This window comes from Triturus cristatus, chromosome 2_1 (assembly GCF_964204655.1).
Source record: "Triturus cristatus chromosome 2_1, aTriCri1.1, whole genome shotgun sequence".
Taxonomy (NCBI): domain Eukaryota; kingdom Metazoa; phylum Chordata; class Amphibia; order Caudata; family Salamandridae; genus Triturus; species Triturus cristatus.
This window is the reverse complement of record NC_140581.1, coordinates 997703094-997722260: the sequence shown is the minus strand read 5'-3', so window position 1 is coordinate 997722260 and position 19167 is coordinate 997703094. Positions and strand designations below refer to the sequence as shown.

At 48.9% G+C, this 19167-nt stretch overlaps 1 protein-coding gene across 2 annotated transcripts; it reads right to left on the bottom strand.

Annotated features, from left to right (window-relative positions):
- Window positions 1-7854: 7854 nt before the first annotated feature.
- Window positions 7855-15950, bottom strand: LOC146866209 (perilipin-2-like). Of its 2 annotated transcripts, none has more exons than XM_085634538.1 (8): window positions 15839-15950; window positions 14314-14359; window positions 14013-14208; window positions 11608-11690; window positions 11053-11338; window positions 9370-9554; window positions 8887-9021; window positions 7855-8599 (listed from the first exon to the last, which is right to left on the bottom strand). In XM_085634538.1, exons 2-8 carry the CDS (start codon window positions 14341-14343, stop codon window positions 8213-8215), a joined length of 1302 nt encoding a protein of 433 aa, XP_085490664.1. In that variant the 5' UTR covers window positions 14344-14359; window positions 15839-15950; the 3' UTR covers window positions 7855-8212. The 2 variants fall into 2 exon arrangements, with proteins under 2 accessions (XP_085490664.1, XP_085490668.1); XM_085634542.1 differs by lacking the exon at window positions 15839-15950 and adding an exon at window positions 14760-14886.
- Between the last annotated feature and the right edge of the window lie 3217 nt (window positions 15951-19167).

The window sequence follows — 19167 nt, the reverse complement described above, 5'->3', positions numbered from 1 at the left end:
GGTCCAGAGTTTCTGTTCAAGTTGCAGGTTCAGGATAATCTAATCTCCTGGGGCCCAGCTACCACTCTTATACTAATCTGGGGGGCTGGGTTACCTGCTAGGTCACGCCTTATGGGTGGGACCTGGGAGGGGGGTGGTTACACCCCCTTCCCTTTGTCCAGTTTCGCGCCAGGACTGGGGCTGGAGTGCCCCAGCACCGGTTTGAACTGGACTATGCATGGGACACCTTGTGTGCCCCAGGCATGTCTCATTCCTTTCAGCCCTCCCTGCCCCAATACACTAAAGTCTGTCTGGGGAGGTGCTAGCACCTCCCCAAGCAGGAAACCTATTGTCCAAGCCTCCCTTCCCGGGATCACTCCCAGCAGCAGGAGGTCAGACTCGTGTCTGTGGCAGCAGCATCCATTTTGTGATGCTGAGGCTTTGGTTAGAGTTAAACAGCAAAGTAGGATTTTAACATGTCTCTACCTCTAGAAGGGGGGAATAATATCCTCATCACCAGAAATGGCATGGGGGTATTATTCCCTAGTGTTAGACACCTTACACGACATGTTTTGATAAAGCCAAACCATAGTTACCATAACCGTTTAAGATTATAAGGCACTTTAAGAATATATGGTAGGCTATATCATAGAACAGCTATAAGGACATGGTTCCGAAAGCTGCAGACAGGCTCAGCTCATGCTAGAGCACCATCTCACATGTTAACAAGCACTCTGCCTCCAGGATTGTTAAGGCCTGCCATAGGAGTGGCTGATAGGTACACATGTGTCTATTTTAAGGGTAGATATAGGTATACTATATCTAAGCAAGGGGTGATTACACAACCTTGCCCCAGCGGAGTGATCAGCCAGTTGTGTCTGATTGGAAGGCCAGACCAGGGGTGGCATAATACATGCTGCAGCCCCTGGGAGGCCTAGGGTACACCTATGCCCTGGGTACCTAGGGTACACTGTACAGGGTCCAATAGGGTGATCCTTACCAATTGGGAATGTACCTAGGGTACATGGAGTCCATTTTAAAGAGAGCAGACAGCCTGAGACCCTGAATGGCAGGATCTCAGGCCAACTAAGTCGAAAAACCAGCTAGACACTAGGCAAAACGTTGGGGGTAACCATAGTCAGATATCCACCTTCCTACAGACACCATCATAAATTGCCAACATCTGCCAAACAGAGTAGCCAGCACGGCCTGAACCATTACAAATGTCGGAACTTCCAGGAAGTGTGGACAACATTGGCAGCAGACTTCTATGGGTCCAGCAGACTTCTATGGGCCTTTGAACAGGGGCAACTACTTGATCGTGATCATTGACGAATATTCAGGATTCCCCGTAATACAACAACTCAGACATCAGCAAGCGCAATACTGGACGACATTTGCAGCCGGGGAACAGCAGCAGTGAACACAGACAGATGAGACATGAAGCTATGGACGAAGACCAGGCCACTGAGGGATTGCAGAAAGACAAGGTAGGACCTTGTCCAATGAGAGTGAGCAAAAAACCAAAGACTTTCTCCCACTCACCTCTCAGTCTGTCAGTTTCTTGCAACAAGGGGGGGGGGGGGGGGGGGGGAGAGAGATGTAGTGACCTGGGGAAAAGGGGCACTAGGATCCTGTACCCGACTGGGAGGGGACTGGAACTGAACACCACTTCCGGTCAGGGGAGCGGGGAAGGGCATTCTGGACAACAGGGAAGCATGGGCACAGCTACCACCAAAAGAAATAAAGTAGCACGTAATTAACCGCTTGTAGTTTTGCCTTAACGCTTTGATAAGGGAAGGGTCTCTGGGATTTGTTAAGTGCCTTCCGAAGCGGTCTGTTAGCTGATGAACAATCACTGCTGAACCATCTTGGTGCATGCTGTAGTTCCACAATTTGTTTGGATATTATAGATCTAGTACCCTCACAAAGTTTAGGGGGAATGCATCCATTCCCTCAGCATTAGAATCCTGAAATGACAGGCATGAGTCGATAAATCTGTAATAGGTCCTTACCATCCTATTAAACAAATCCGTATTATTGACTCCTCGTCAGACTAGTCTTAATTTGTCAGTAGAGACGATAGAGTTCCTACCACCACATTCTTTACTACGTCAGCTTGAGGGCAATTCTCAGTTCTATTTTTTTGATAACCAATTTTATTGCCTTTTGATTGCAACCAAGAACACAGCACCATGTAGAAGTACACTTGGAGAACAAGACCGGGATACAAGCCCATCACAATGATAGAGAATTTGATGCACCAACAGCTAATATCAGTAAGTCCACTTCCAGCTAGAGATCATAGCAGTCCAAGTCAGTCTTCTATGATGCCGACCCACTTGCCCCAGATACGGCGAAACTTCCTAGGACAGGCCCTAGCCACATAAAGAGGCCGTTCCTGCGTGGCACACCAGTCTACTCCCCTGCGCCAGCATGCCAACGTAGGTGCGGTATTCATCCAATGAGCTGCAACGTCCCTCTTAGCTACTGCTAGCGCTGTATTTAGGAAGAGCTGCTCGGCCCTGGTGCCGTCCAGCCCCTCCGTGATACCCAGGAGAACATGAGTGGGGTCAATGGGAACCTCCCAGCCCAAGACCTCTGAGAGCTCTCCCGCTACTGACTCCCAGTACCCCTGTATCGCAGGACAAAGCCACACCATGTGATAGAAATCAGCCTGGGAGTGGGAACAGCGGGGGCAGAGGGCATCAGGTCGCAGTCCCGTGCGGTGGAGACGCAGCGGTGAGATAGACAGCATGCAAGAAGTATACCTGGACTAGCCGCAGCCTCGCCGAGACCGCAATTAGTTTAGGGGCCATCAGGGCGTCCCTCCAGTCAGCGTCATCCAGAGTCCCCAGCCACCCCTCCCATTTGTCCTGGAGCTGGGGGAGAGTTGGGAGTGTTAGTGAGCGAGTGGTAGATACAGGATATCCCTCCCCGACCCAGGTTGCCCGTCATGACTTGAGCCTCAAGGGGGCTATACTCAGGGAGCGCAGTGCCTTCGGAGAGATCGGAGCGGAGGGCATGGCGCAGCTGCAAGTATCGGAAGAACTGCAACGAATGGAGGGAGTGTCTGGCCTGCAAAATCTGGAAAGAGCGCAAGTGGGTCCCACTTCAAACATCGCCTAGCAGGGAAATCCCGATAAGGTCCCAGGGCCGAAACCCGGAAAGAGAGGCGACGTCCCGAAGCCAGGTGCCACACCACAGGGGAGTATGTCGGGTCAGCCTACCCCGACCAGCGGGTATGGCACAAGGAGGCCCGCCAGGCCAAGAGCACTCCACACGTATTAGCAGGGAGAGCTTGGGGACGGCGTCCCTGTATAGCATCCCCTGGATAGGCGCAAGGCCAAGGGGGTGCAATTCCAGGCGGTACGCCGGTTCAGACCATCCGCCGTTGAACCAATCATGCACCACCAGAAGCCAGGTCGCCAAGTAATAGAGGTAGAGGTTTGTCATTCTAAGACCACCGTCGAAGGGCGGGACGTGGCCTTGGGCCAGGGCCAGTCTGGGCCTCCGATCCCCCATAGGAACTTATTAGCCAGGCCGTCCAGCTCTCGGAACCAGGACCGAGCAAACGAAAGGTTCGTGTTTTGAAGGACATAAAAAGCGAGGCAAGACCATCATTTTAAATAGAGCTATCCTGCCCAAAGGGTTTAAGGGTAGAGTTCGCTACTTAAGAAGGTCAGCACAAACCCGCTTGACCAGAGGGGTAACGTTGAGGGACCACACAAGATCTGGGAGAAGGGCCACCCAGATCCCCAAATATTTGAAGCAGTGCCGTTGAAGGGAAGGCAGGGGGGGGGGGGGGGAGGATCGTCGTCTGCCAATCAAAACACTCACAAAACAAATGAAGGGGGACCAAGACCGATTTGGCCGGGTTTAACCGGAGGCCAGAGGTGCGCTCAGAGACCCATAGCCCAAAGGCCTCGGGGTCCCGATCTGGCCGGGTCTGCTAGGAACAGCAGGACATCAGCATAGAGCGCGATCTTATCCTCCACAAAGCCCGGCCACCGCCAGCCAGTGAGGGAATAATCAGATCGAATAAGGCAGGCCAGGGGCTCCATCGCGAAGGCAAACAGGATCGGCGAAAGAGGACACCCCTGCCGCGTACCTCGCCTGATAGCGAAGGGACGAGATAGAGTCCCATTGGCAAGGACCTACGCCGACAATATAGGGTCTTCACCAAGTTGCGGAAAGGAATGCCAAAGCCCATCTGTTCCAACACAGCCTCTAAATAGCCCCAGTCAACCGAGTCAAACGCCTTCTCAAAATACACCAGAAGGAGCGACAAATAGGGGGACAGCAGGTGCCGGTTTGCCAGAGCAAGATGTAGGCGTCGGAGACAGTGTCTAGTCCCTTGGAGAGGCATGAAGCCACATTGATCTGGGTGGACCAGGGTGGCCAGGTGTGGTCTTATGCGGTTGGCCAGAACAGAGGCGAAGATCTTAAGCTCAGTGTTTAGAAGAGAAATGGGCCGATAATCCGAGCAGCATCTCGAAGGGGGTTGGGACTTCAGGATCACTACAATGGTGGCCAGGTCCGTCTCTGGCCGACAAGAGCCACACTCCGCCGCCTCTCGATACATCGCCACCAGAGGTGAGACCAGGGCGTCTCGGTACTATGCATAAAACTCCTGGGGGAGCCCATCCGGTCCCGGCGTTTTACCAGTCGCCATGCGTGATATGGCGTCTGACACCTCGGAGGTAATCGGGAGGTCTAGCGCCTCCACCTCAAAGTCGCGGAGACGTGGGAGGCAGAACTGTTCCCGCTGGAGGAGCTCATGAAGCGGAAGACTAGGCGGGCGTGACGAATAAAGGCAGGCATAGTAGGCAGCGAAACAGTCAGCCACCGCGGTCGGGGCACGGTGGAGCTCACCACTGGCATCGGCTACCTCCGGAATTATACGATTGGCCATAGGGTAAGTAGCGAGACGATGGAGGAGCTTCCCATTCTTGTCTCCCCAGCCGTATACTCGGGCTACAGAAGAGCGCCACAGCAATTTGGCAGCTTCCAAAGAGGCTGGTCTTATTTCATCTCATAAAAACGCCAGCCTCCGGTCCTGGGCAGCAGAACGAGCTGCCTCAGGTAGCGCCTCAAGCTGGGCGGCTTGCGCCTCCAAATAGGTGAGATGGGAATCACGCTTCAGACGGGTGAGCCTAAGTTGGCCTTTGGCAAAGCCCCGAATGGTTGCTTTTCCGGCCTCCCAAAGAACACGCGAAGACACCGACCCCTGATTAGTGGCGAAGTTTGGCACCCACTTTGTCTTTAAACTGCCCGTCTTGGAGGAACCAGGCATTGAGTCGCCAGATCGGCCGCGAGGACTGGGATGGGGAGCAGATTTGTAGCAGTACCGGGGAGTGATCCGACAAGCCCCTGGGAAGGATAACAATCTTCTGAATTGCCAGACAGTCTTGGGCCGGCAGGAAAACATAGTCTATGCGGGCATGCGTGTGGTGAGAGGCTGACGTGTGGGTGTATTGACGCTCCGTCAGGTACCAAAGTCTCCAGGCATCCCCTAGACCCAAGCTGGAGGCCCACGTCGAGAGGAGGCCAGATTGGGCAGTTCTATAGGCGATGGGGAGGTGAAGCAGTATCTCGGCTGGGGTCCATGACTGCATTAAAGTCGCCCCCAACAACAGTCACTCCTAAAGGTAAGACAGCGACCTCTGAGGTAAGTCGCTGGTGTGGAAGCCAGCAGGGTGGGAGGGGAAGAGACAGCCAGCAAATTAAGAGGGTGATCTCTGAGAACCCCCTCCAGGAGAAGAAAGCAGCCCTGAGGATCGTGCGTCACTTTGCGTACCACCAGGGTAAGGGAATGACGCGCCAAGATAGCTACTCCCCGTGACCCCCCTACTAAAGCCAGAGTGCCAAACTCTGCCATAGCCATGCCGCGCCAGGAAGGGGCAATGATTGCCCAACAAGTGGGTCTCTTGGAGCACGAGTATGTCGGCGGCATGAGGCACAGGGTCAGACTGATTTGCATATGGCCATGTCTGAACTGGGGTGGCAGAGTGGGCTAAAGAACGGTGATGGATTAAACCCAGATCAGTTGACTGGGGGTGAGCACTTGCAATGTTCAATACTCCGTCCATCATTTCCTTTGGTTTTTGCTTTGTTCGCCATAAGTTGGCAGGGTATGCTCAGACGTGAGTCCCTTGCTCACTTTGCCACTGGATTCAAGCAAGCCTGGCTGAAGACGGCTGAAATGCCAGAAACCGGTCCTAGTAAGCTTGTTTCCGGTCCAGGGAAGACATGGCTTGGCAGTTCGGGCTGGACTGTTCCCATGAGGCACAGGGTCAGACTGATTTGCATATGGCCATGTCTAAATTGGGGTGGCAGAGTGGGCTAAAAAATGGTGATGGATTAAACCCAGATCAGTTGACTGGGGGTGAGTGCTTGCAATGTTCAACACTCCGTCCATCATTTCCTTTGGTTTTTGCTTCGTATCGCAGGACAGCCATGCACTTGACCTTGTCTAACAGGCCATTAACATTCCAGGATAATATCTGAAGTCGCATATCGCCCTCAGTGTCACCGTGGAGGGGAAAGGCGTGTAAGGGGCCGGACTGGGGCCAGCACAAGAAGGATTATGGAAGCGGGACTGCAGCTAGAGCCAGCGGGAAGGGTGTCCTAGCGCAAGGAGGCGCGCACGCGCGCTTAGAGAAGTGCAGATGCAAGGGGTAACAGATGGTATTGCAATACTGAGCATTGCCCGGTCGTGTCCCAGATCCGCAGGCAGGTTGGTGCAAGACAACAACAAAAGAACAAACACTGAAAACACGGGACAACGGTCCCCCCTCCCCAACCCAGTCCCTACCCCCCACCCTATACTTCAGGAACGGAAGCATCTGTCGCCCAAACCATGAGTGATTAACAAAAGCCAAACTAAAACGCTTGGGAATGGGGGAAGCATGGAGGACCCCTCCTCATCTCAGGATGTGCATAGTCCAGTCTGTCAAGAATAGAAGAACGACTCAGTTATCTTAATAGGGTTATGATCGCCATGAACTGTTGGGACAATCTCAGCTTTCAACAAGGAATCAGAGGGTAGGGGAAATACAAATATCAACTAGATTATTGAAATCATTGTGATGTTGTAGGGTGGTAACAAAGTCAAGCAAGTTGATAAAATTCATATTTGGTACATTATCAGAGTCATTATTATAAAAATAAGATGGATATTCCCCTTTTATATATTAGTGCTTGAAATATATCATTATTTGGGTCTAAAATCTTGGCACTACACCTTCTGGCAGTCCGATTACAGTCCATTGGCAGAGCGAAGAGGAGTACCACTGTCAGAAAACAGTCTCCCAGACTGAGTTAAGTGGACAGACCAATGATTTAGCAGGCAGAATATTTGGTCACGTTTGTAACTGAACATTCTGCCCTACAATCGAAATATGGCCCATTCTGTACACCAATGATTAGTTGGAGGTGTTGCTCAATATTGACTGAACTCCACTTCCGCAGAGGCCTTCTTGGACTGAATTATTCTATATATATATATCCATCCCAGCACACCACACTCCTTCCTTTTACTTCAGATGTCTCCAATTTGTTACTTCACTGTTTGTACAGCTCACCCAATAGGAGTGCTTAGAGTTGAGTGTTGCACACAAAGCCCAGTCAACCTAACACTTGCATATCCAAGCATGGTCTATTAATTAAGTTCACAGGTGTTCGCAACCATGATGTGGCACATGCAAAACTCAGTTACATGGTAGACTTAAAGGCTTGTTAAAGTTACCCCAGCACTCCATCAGTTATGATCATGTATGCACACGAGTCATTCTACCAGAACTTCAGGTGTGCCACCCACAGGCTTTTCCTTTTCACCCAAGATGACACATGAAATGTTCACTGGAGACAGTATGCTACTAGAAGTGTTTACTAGAAATGCACAATACATGGTGACCCAGAATGAAATCTACAACCAAGTAGTATTTATAATATCCTAGCACTTACAAAAAGCATGGTCACCAGAAATGCATGTGCAATAAAAAAAAAAAAAAAGAGAAAGTGCTCAATAAACACCAGTAACTGGCAAACTTCACGCATTACCTTAAAGGTAAATACAATTAAGGTCATACACGTGCTTTGCAAGCTTATGCATTTAACCTTGCATGTCCAACTCATCCATCACGATTAGATGGAGCCATGCTCGAGAGGTTGCAGATAATTTGGCATAATTAGTATACAGACGCGAGTGCTGCAGTGCACATGCTACAAACTAACTTTGGCATGCATGCTGGCTGCTAGTCTCCTCCCCTTCGTTCTTTTCCTCAGTATGATGAATGCCATCCAACTGAGGATAAAAGGGACCCACCAGCCAGTTGAGTGGTGTGTTGTTCACAACATAGTCCACCATATTATCCAGTGAACCCTTCATTTTGTCCAATTGTCCTTTAGTGGTCGCAAGAACGTTGTCAGAGATCTCTCTGACAGAGGAGGCCAAGTGGAAGTTCTGGTACAAATCGCCAGCCATTGAACTCAGGTGGTGAGCCTGTTCCTGGATGTTGTGGGGCATGCCATGTATACTGGACACTAAGGTGATGCAGGTGGTCTGAAGATGTTTTGTAAGGCTGCGGGCAATCGCCAGGGTACGAGACTCAACATCCTGAGAAAAAAGAAAAATCAAATTAAGTACTTGAACAAGGCTACATGTATTAGGCTTACAAACTGCCTATACTAGCATCAGTTTAAGCACAGGAATCCAGTCACAGCAGCTTCATAAGTAATGAAGCTGAAGTCTTGCAGAGTTCTGCAGAACTTCAGTTCAATGCACACGGCTGCAGCAAGCATCCACAAGTCGAACGTATAAATAGCACTACATTCCTGCACAACAAATTCTTCATCAAGGCAGTCATCTGGAATTATCTGTAGATCAGACAAGTGCATATTTACCTCTGTGCTGTTACACTCCTCGCCATCGTTTTGGCCCGTGCTTTTGCTCCACTCCAACCAAGACCGATAAAGCTTTTCTTGGGCATCATGCAGCTTCTGGTTGGCGCTATCCATGTTTTTCTGTGCATATTCCATCTAAAAAAGAAAGTGCATTGATGCCTTGTGTTACAGTTCAGCAGTTATCAGATAAACAGTAAGAAAGTAACCAGGGTGCAGTCAATGTGGATAGTTAACCACTGCAGTACCAATAAGAAATACCCACATTGCAAGTCCAGTTTTGTGTCCATTTTAGAACGCTATTTGTCTAACAGGTCAAATTAAGAGGAAATCAGAGGCATTGAATGCTGCAAACATTTCCAACCCCAATGAGGTGGAACAGACGTGGTATTAAAGATTTATAACAAGAGGGTACAGACTTTCAGCTCAACACTAGACACAACTAAACATCTAGAGGGATAAGCGCAGTGGCAATGCTTCTCTTACCAGGGCAACTGTACGGTGGAGGTGAGAAATTGCTTCCTGGCTCCTGGATTTTGCATCACTCAACCGGGCTATGGCTTGCTGGTAGGCACGCTTCCGAACTTTGCTTGACAAGGATCCTATTCGAATATAGTAGTTTGGCTTCTGAGCCCCATCTTCAAAGCCTTGCACACATGCAGCATCTGCAGCTGCAAACAAAAGCAAACTATTAGGTACTTAAGTTAGGACCATAACCTGCCAACTCAATACACTTTAAACCATACTTATGCATTAACGGAAAAGAGAATAATGTCCCGCAATCAGAGTAACCATTACAAGTGGGATGGGAGCCATTTACCCAGCTCCTGTGTGGGAAGTGCAGTATGATTAGGGAACGAAAAGCATGAGCTCCCCAGCCCCTTATAAAACACCAACTAACTTTAGCTTGACCAAGTTATGTCAAGTGTTAGAAGGGTAGTTTGCCTGTTGGGGAATTAACCGGACACATTTAAACAAAAATGTTTGATGCCAAGTGAGCAAGACAAATTTAGTAATCTGCATTGGTAAAAAATAAAGTACAAAACGCTTTTGTATTCAATTTCATATGTGTATGCGGGTGAACAAACCAAACGAAGACCATTCATACAGCAAAACAAACTTTGTGCATTGCGTACTACCACGAATTAAGTATTTTACAAATGTCCTGAGAATGCAAGTCTGTCAGCTATGCAAAGCCTCAAACGTATACAAAGTCCGTAATAGGAGATCTATGTTGCAGCGCAGCCACCCCCACCCCACAAAATCAGGTAGTCGCACAAGGGTCTCTGCAGTAACCAAATAAAACTACCACCCTAGCCTACTAGGGTACGAACCTGGAAAATATAGGTTTATATGTAGTTCAGAAGACACTAACTTGGTCTTAAACTGTAGGACTCCAAAGAGGCATGTAAGGAGAAAAAAAAAAAAGAAATTTAAACTATGCACACTTTAACAGGCACCAAGTCCAATGCAGCTTGTAATAGGTTATGTAAAACTGGAAAAAAAAATCCCACCACACAAGATCAGGGCTCAAAGTCCTACTTTTTCAAAGCAATAGTGCGCCCAGTGGTGTAATGTAGACCTGGAAGGGAGGGGGGGGGGGGGGGGGGGGGGGGGGGGGGGGAGGGGAATACTCATTCCAAAACCTCCATTTTGCAGAGGAAGCAGACAAGCTGGTTATGCTGCTGGGGGCACCCTAGGAGCTTCAGATTAAGGAAACTCCTTGCCGCATACTAAGCAGATCAGCGGGAATTCTACTGGATTGGGGGTAAATGAAGTTAGTCTGGTGGGAATCCATGGATTGTGCTGCACAGGAAGGGGCTAGTGGAGGTTGTCTATAGGGGATCAAGACTATTTAAGTTCAAGGGCTTTGAGACTTTTTATGGGCAGAAAAGTTTCTGAAGACAAACAACTAACTGCGGCAACTGAAGGACTAAGCAAGGGCCCCCCTGAGAGCTAAGAGATAAACATGTGATGGCAAAGTGAGCATCAGCCAGCACCAAGGTCCCATAGCCATACCTTTCCTGGCACAGTAGACCCTTAGAGAGTCCCTTCACCACCACAAACAAGATGCAACACAAGATGTTTTCCAGATACCAGCAATAAGCAAACTACAAGTATAGACATACTTACGGGGGACTAATTAAACAAATCCGCAGATGTACTCACCCAACTCTTCCTCCGTCAGTGGGAGATACTGGTCTATTAGAGTCTCCGATTTGGTGAGTGCCGAGTCCACACCATTATTCACAATTTGCACCACATGGCTGCCTAGCACGGTGTTAATACTGCCATTTACAACAGACTTTGTCATTTCCACGCTCTCATGAACAGCTTCTTTGGTCTTGTCGACCGCACCAGTGATTGTATGAGCCACAGTATCTTTGGCACCCGTTACTGTAATGGATAAGGCTTCTTTGGCACCAACAACCATATTGGAGGCTTTGGACACAATCTATTTAAAAGTACAAGAGCATAAATCTTTATATTTCATTCAATGTATAGTTTAAGCATAAAAGAAGTTGCCTAAAAAGGCAAGTGTTCAATTACAAAATTATGTACAATAAGGACCAAGATAAAAGCTGCACAGAATGAAGTTTAGAATTAGTAGCAGCAAATTACAGGAATTCTCAACTACAGACCCAGATAAAGGGCATGCACAGTCAGTATAGCTAACCATATATAACTACCAGCATCTTGCATCTGTATTGTTGAAACTATTACCTTGTCCGACGGCTGATACAATATTGGTAGCTTCTCTTCTATCTTATCAAGACCAATACATGCATAATCGTTTGCAACTGCAACTGAAAACATTGAAAATTTTAAGTTTCACACAGTTTAAACCATTCAGTTTGTAGAGTTTCAATGAGCACTTGTTTACATGCAGCAGCCAGCCTCTACTCAAGAGGGTGCGATGTGTAATTTCATGTATAGGTAGACAGTTTGTTCCTCTGAATCAAACTCGGTGGTGAGATCAATCATTCCCTATTTGGGGGGGGGGGGGGGGGGGCAGATTTACTTTTCTTTGCATACACAACGGTATACAAACAAATACCAAAAAGGTGTAAACAGGGAGATGCAGTGCATTGCATTTGGTATATCTAAAAGGACATTTTGGTGCAAGTGGGATAATTAAGTGGTAACTGCTCACTGGTGCATTAAAGCAGTCTCTTAAACAGTGTAGGTCACCTCACCCATGTCCTGCACCCTTGGAGATTCACCAGGGTGTAAAGCATATTTAGGGTTTTGTAGGTGGTGGTGGGATTCTCTCCTCCCCCCTAGCACCTCCATAAGTAGCCTGCCCACAAAGGCATATAGTTCGGAATATCAACATAACTTTGCTTCTCTGCCTGCAATTTGTGCCTCGCTTGTGCATACTGCAAGTATTAGTTCATATGCAACTGATTCCCTCTGGAGCAATAACAGACTTAAGCATCCCACCCCTCTTCCAAGAAGCCACAACCTTAGAGATTCTTATTGTGTCCCAGGCGTAAAATACCCTTAAGCTTTCCTAGTTCCTGCAGCACTGTCTCCACCCAGAGTGGAGTTTCTCTGGTCACCGTATGTGCCCACCCAATACACCTAGTAGCCTTCTCCAACAAGTAGCTCTCCAGCAACCCATCAGTAGCTCTCCAGCTACCCATCAAGTAGCTCTCCAGCTACCCATCAAGTAGCTCTCCAGCTACCCATCAAGTAGCTCTCCAGCTACCCATCAAGTAGCTCTCCAGCTACCCATCAAGTCGCTCTCCAACTACTCATCAGTAGCTCTCTTGTGTGCATTCCAAACTTCTAAATTGGAACTTTGTTTAAATTAGGATATGTATGACAAAATTGTGTATCAAGACTAAAGTGAATTTTCAGAACTCTTATGCTGATTGGAGAAAAAGGATTAAGTTTACAAAACGTTTAAAGGTGAATTTTGACTGATAATCAGGTGTCGAGACTTAATACTGATGAGATTACTTTTGAGCCAGGGGCACTGCAGCGGTGGCTGGCATGCATTACCTGCGTAGGCATTTCAAATTGAAAACTGTTCCTCCTCCTGATGCACTGAGGCAATTACTGCTGGTAATCTTGGACCTAGTGGCCAAGAACGCCATCTCATCTAAAGTGGCTACTATTACTACAACACCATTAGTAGCTTGCGATGATTTGTTTATCAGCAGCTCAGATTAGATAAAGGTTGAAGACCCCTGCCTTAGCTCAAGCCTCCAATGCCACCCGTGTTGCCAGCAACAACTGTCCGACACCCCGTCCACCATACAGAAAATGCTTGTGCAATCGCACTCAGACCCTCCTTCTCAAACAGTTGTCAGATGATTATGACCCAGTCATAGATAACCGTTAGAGTGGCCCAGTAATATGCCCCAAAGTCTGAGAGGGTGGGGGGGAACCTGCCATTACAGGGGTTATGCTAGAGTCTGCAGCGCTGCTCTGGGATGACCCTTTCCAATCTAGGAGGGTAAACTTACGACCTTTAACAGTTCATGATAGTTATAAGCTCAATCCATGTGCCCACCACAATCTCGAAACCAGCCAGGTAATTCCCTTATAGATTCACTAATCCAGGTCTCAAGGAGGGCTCTAAAAGTGGAGGCTGCATCACTGACCCTTATACATTACATTTTTAGCATTTTAACAAAATACGCCAAGGGAAATCTGGATGGTAGCGTTACAACCATTACTTAAATATGATCGCAGGCTCTTCCGTAGCCAATCAGATCATTTATCTGCAGTCTGCCAACTTTAGAGTCCCCATACCGCTTGAACGTACTACAAGCTTAACGGTTGCCTATCAATTCAATTATTAAGTTTAGCTGCATCAATCAAAAATCAGAATATCCATACCACAAGAAGCCTGTCAAGGGGAAAAAGCTAAAAGGTGTAGCTACCGCACTTAAGTGGTTCCTTACATCATTACTTTCAAGGGATGCATTCACAAATTGGAACAGTAGGGCGAGTAAAACAGTAGTTTAAGAACTGCAGACCATCCAACAACCCAGATCAAGCACAGTTAATGTAAAACAGTGAAAGACATTTTTAAACCTTGAGCATCATTGCATTCACGGGGGGAGGGGGGGGGGGGGGGGAGATTGACGCAATAATCAGCCTTTAGCTTCACTTACTCTGAGGCTCCATCTTTTGAAGTATTGGTTTGGCGCTGGTTATAGCCACGTTAGCGACCGTCAGTACTCCCATTTCTGCCACTTCACAGACCGACCTCAGGTAGGGATGGTTCTCCTTTGTGTTGGCGTAGACGGAGGACACCATGCCATAGGTGGAGCTAATAAGGGGGAGGCTGATCACGCGCGACACCACATTCTGTGTAAGAAAAACATTGCAAGTCATCCGGAAAAAAGTCACTGGTTTTACTAAACAAAAAAGTAAAGTCACACAAAAAAAAACCCACACACAAACAGCCATTACCTGTGGATGTTCAACTGCTACCGAAGCCATCGTGGTATCGCAAATCCTATTGAACGGATAAAGGATTAGTAAAGTAATGAGAATGTCACGGTAGCAACTCAGCTACCACTTCACACCACTAATACACATTAGCAAAGGAACGAGAGAAACCAGGCAACTCCCGAAAGAAAAACCATGCCCTTGGGCGACACTGCAAAACATGTCAACATTAATTAGAATAGGGATGAGCCACATCTAATCCCAGGCTAATAAAGCAGAGTAAGAGGGGATTTGGAGTGGCTTGGAAGAGAGAAACACCATAGAAGTAAAAGTCCAGCTTTGTGACACTTCGAGTGAAGTCAAGATCCAGGAATGCACTGGCTCATCCTGCCGGTTAAGCAAATGAGTCATGTTTTCAACATGCGACAGTAAAACATGGATTTCGGAGTTTGCCGCGTTTTCTTTACCTATATCTAGATGTGCCAACTAGCCTTAGTACTGGTCTCCCTCCCTCAATGTCAAAAGGAAAATAAACGCTCCAGGGCGCAACATTCGGCTAGACTATCTGCTCAAAACCAAACACCACTGAAAATCAAAGCCAGGAATCAGGACTTTAAGTTGGATGAAAAAAAACACGGAAGAGGAGGGGGATCTCAAAGGGGCGCGGCCGACGTAATTAAAGACGTGGCTTAAAAACACGTAAACTGAAAATCTATGCGTAGCATAGTGTGCCCCCTGACTGGTATTTTGCTGCTTCTGTCACTGTATCCAGATATCAGGCGCGCAACACCCATTGGACTCACAGGGCTTCAGCCAGCACCCCCCCCCCCCCCCCCTTCGTGTGTGGCAGCCTGGGCTGAGACAGCTTCCCGGCGCACACACAGCCGCACCCGAGCACTTCACAGGTCTTTAAAAGACCATTTGCATGTTAATGAGGCCTCGCTGTTTCACCCCTTCTAAGCGCCCCTGCAGCTCCACTCTGCCTAGGGCTTAAAAGATTCAGCGCCCCCCCCCCCCCCCCCCCCGAAATTTGGCTCTAGTTGCGCCTCTGCCAGATATAGAATACCACAAGTAACAAACAAGCCAGGACTATCGGCTTTGTCAATGATGGATAGTTGCTTAAGATAAATAATAAATAAGCAGCTATGGTTTTGTTTACAATATTGAAAATACTTCATTTCTGAAATAACTATAACGAGTGTCTGAAGTTACATCAAAAGCAACGAAGGGTGGCACAGCAGAGTTAAGGTTTGTTTTGTACCCCCAAGGTGAAGGCGAAAATAGAGAGTTCGCTAGGGACCCGTCTCAGCACCTGCTTTTTAGATCTGTCGGTGCTCAGCACCGGCAGGACCCGGCCCACTTAAAGCCCTGGCAGGAATACCTGTGGAGACCTTTGATAAGCGGCAAGAAGAGTGCAGCGGGGACCCCCTATTATCCCCTTAAAGTTTACGAGTGCAGCCTCTAAACGTTACAGAGGAAAATGTTACAGCGCGTATATTAAATAAATAACCACTCCTTCTAGAAGTGATTTAACGGGGAGATATACCTCCTAAATCCCGGCGATTATATGCGTCGAAATATCAATTGCCACAAACCGCTCACTAACACCGCTTCAAGAGAAAAACGTTCTGCTACCAACTATGATGCGCGACCGCTATTTATGCTTCTGCGCTTCTCGCGAGACTGCTGCTCAGCCCACTCTGTGACAGCACAGGAGCGTCATAGAGGCCGGAGTGCAACCGCTTGTCAGGCGCTGCCTTCGGGAATTCCCACCTGCGGAAGCCCCTCCCTCCTACGCGGTATAAAGCAAGCTGTTCAGTACGTTGTTGCGTTCAACTGCATGCAAAATGCTAGGTTGATAGGGTCGACCGGGCGTTACATTTTTTTTATGCGAATATGTTAGTACTGATCCCTCTCGTCTAATTTTCAGAAGTATGTCAGGCTGTCGCTCAGCCACTAAGAACGTGATAAATGGACTTATGATGCAATTGCCAAGTATCTAGCCTTACTCCCAACCAGTGGCGGCTGGTGACATTTGAAAGTGGTAAGCCGTACACGTTGTGGCTGAGTGAACTATGGCGAGTGAGCATAGAAAGTGAGCCTGACTTGCCCTGCTCATGGTTGAAGGAAATAACAAAATGTACATCTGACATTAACCGTGCTTAGATAACTTTGCTCATTTTCCCCACGGGCTGCTAAATGCTGGATAAACTAGAGTCAAATCACAATTATCTTCATGTAAGCCCTGGAGTGCAATAATTTGGTAGGATGCACAGAAATGCTTTTTGGTACGCATCCTTGAGGCCTGCCCTTACATATAGGGTAGGTGAAAACGATTTGGCAGGGAAAGCGCACTATGGATTTATGGCACTCTCTTCCCAGTACCACAAGCCTGATCCCTCACAAGCATGCTAGTCCTTTTTCACCTCCTCAGAGCCCAGGTGTGTTCTCTTCACACCTTCTTGTGATTTCTCTCTCTGAACGCAGCTACCCCACACTCCTTTCCATGGACTTGATTTCTGTCTCCAAACTCTGCTTGCCCTTTGATCTACAAAGATCCTTCTCTTGGTCCTCTACATCTCTCTATTCTGCTCCACCTCGCTTCTCTCGGTGATGCTATCCCTCGGCCCCTTCTGTAGCTCAAAAGTACCTATCCATTTCATCAATTTGATACGGATGAAAGTCTGAGTCAACCCATCATCATTTAAATCTGGGTCCTTCAATTCAGGCCCAAGACTCTGCAGTGCTCAAGCAACCAAGTGAGTTACGTCATCGACAGTCATGTTTCTGTGCATCTATTACTTAGTCATTTCGTTTCACTATGTAAAGTAAAGCCTCATGGTAAGCACCATCTGTAAGAGGTCTGATGGCATTATCTGCATTTTCATGGATGTAAAACACACACTCTGTGGCTAAAACGTTCTAGCAAGTTAATGTACACTCTCTCGCTTTTAACTGCCTATTTCTTAGCCAGAAATTGTACAACTGCCTTGGTTGGGGAGGAGCCAAGATGGCGACCGGAGCAGTCGCTTGAGCGCCCGGCTCCGTCGGCCCTTGGCCTCGGACTATCATCCTGATTCCTATCCTTGCCGATTTTCGAGGTGCAACGCGTGCGACGACGCGCTGACTGCGCCGCCGCTTTCCCGAAGTCTTAGCCCGCCCGGATGCCGGAGTTTTTGGTGCCTTTGTTCCCCGCCCTGGACCCTTGCTCTACTGTGGCCTCGGCCGGCCCCCTGGAATCGTTGCAGTCACCGGACCCGCTGGTGCAAATCTGAGCCCGAGGTCCCGATCCCGCCTCACGCCACGCACGGTCGCCAGAAGAGCCGGGAGAGAGACGCCCGGACACCTCCTGTACCCTGCATCTGATGGGCTGGAGCCAGAGGGTAAGCCCCGGTGTGGCGGGTCTCCTACCCCGCTCTGTGGACCACGCTGTAGAAGGCTGCAGACCCCCTTCTTCTATGGTCTAGTCGGCTGCAAAGAGAGCCTGAGGGAGGGGAAGAGACTGCTGGCTTTCACCTGTTGCGGCGCAGACCTGTTGGGAATTGCCTCCTTGTCACGATCCCCCCCCTGGCCACGGTACCGTTCAACGGTAAAACATGGCGCTGATTGCCTGCTCGCTGCTGGGGGGTGATGCTCCGGTCTCGCCCGCTGCCCGCTTCGCCCTCCCTCTACCAGACTCCAGCTCCCCAGTGCCGTCCCGGATTGCTGCCGTTGGGGGGACGCAGCTTCCGCTGACATACGGCTCCGTTCTGGCTGCCCTGCGGGACTTTCGTCTGCAATTGTGTGTCGGCTTGCAAAAGCTGAGTGAGCGGTTCGACTCTACACTGTCTGCTGCGGGCCGTGAGCGCCCCGTTTGTGATCAACAAGACGTGAGTCTGCCAGTGCTGTGGTCCTCCTGCGGGGAAGCAACGACTGGGTATAACGGTGCTACACTGGTGTCTGCATTTGGCTTTCCCGGCGCTCAGGATCAATCGCTCTCCTGCTCAATGGCAGATACTTTGTTTCCCCGGTCATTGCTGCCTGCTTTGTTGTTGCCTGCCTCACCGTGCCCGCAGGAGTTTCCAGCTGAACTACACCTGGCGACCTCGAGGAACTGTTCACGGTGGCCTACGACTCCTTTTATGTGGAACTCATGTACTTTACAAGCCAGGTCTGGATTTTATATGGTGTGCAAGGGGACCTCAATAGATGATCGGCGGCCATTTTGTGACTCTACTTCTCCATCTTCTCCCAAGTGGCCATATTGTCTTTGTCTGTTCGGGATGCGGGGCATTCACGAGGGGGCGGGTCTAATCGTACGCCCGCGATCGGGCCAGGGCTAGATTACTTTCTATCATCATGGCTTCACGGCCGGGCTGGACTGGGACTGGAATTGTCTACTTATGTTGTGCGCACTCGTCGCGATCTGTCTGCCTTCATTTCCGTGGTGTTACATGCTATCTTCCCACGACCGCCTTTGGGTGTAGTGGGGTTTCAGTGTGTGGAGGCTTGGTTGGCCGGTGGTGTCGGGCGCTCCTGAGGATACGTGGGCTCCTCCCCGCCTCCTTTCTTCTTTCTTCTCTTAGTTTCTTTACTCTATTCCTACTTTCTCTCTCGTCTATATTTCGGGTTCATTGGGCGACAGGCACTATGCTGGGGGGGGGGTAGGCCATAGCCTCCGCATTGGTGTAGGGTGGGGGGGTAATTTACTGTTTCTTTTTTAGTTCTATGGGCCTCTTTCTTTCATGTCTCTGCGCTATACTTGTTTCGATTCGGGGTCCGGGTGTGGGGTGGATTGAGTGGGGGCGGCTTTTAGGGGGTGCGTATTTACTACTGTGATGATCCTGTTATCTAATTGCATCGCCTTACTGTATGAGATTTTCTATGGCTGTTTTA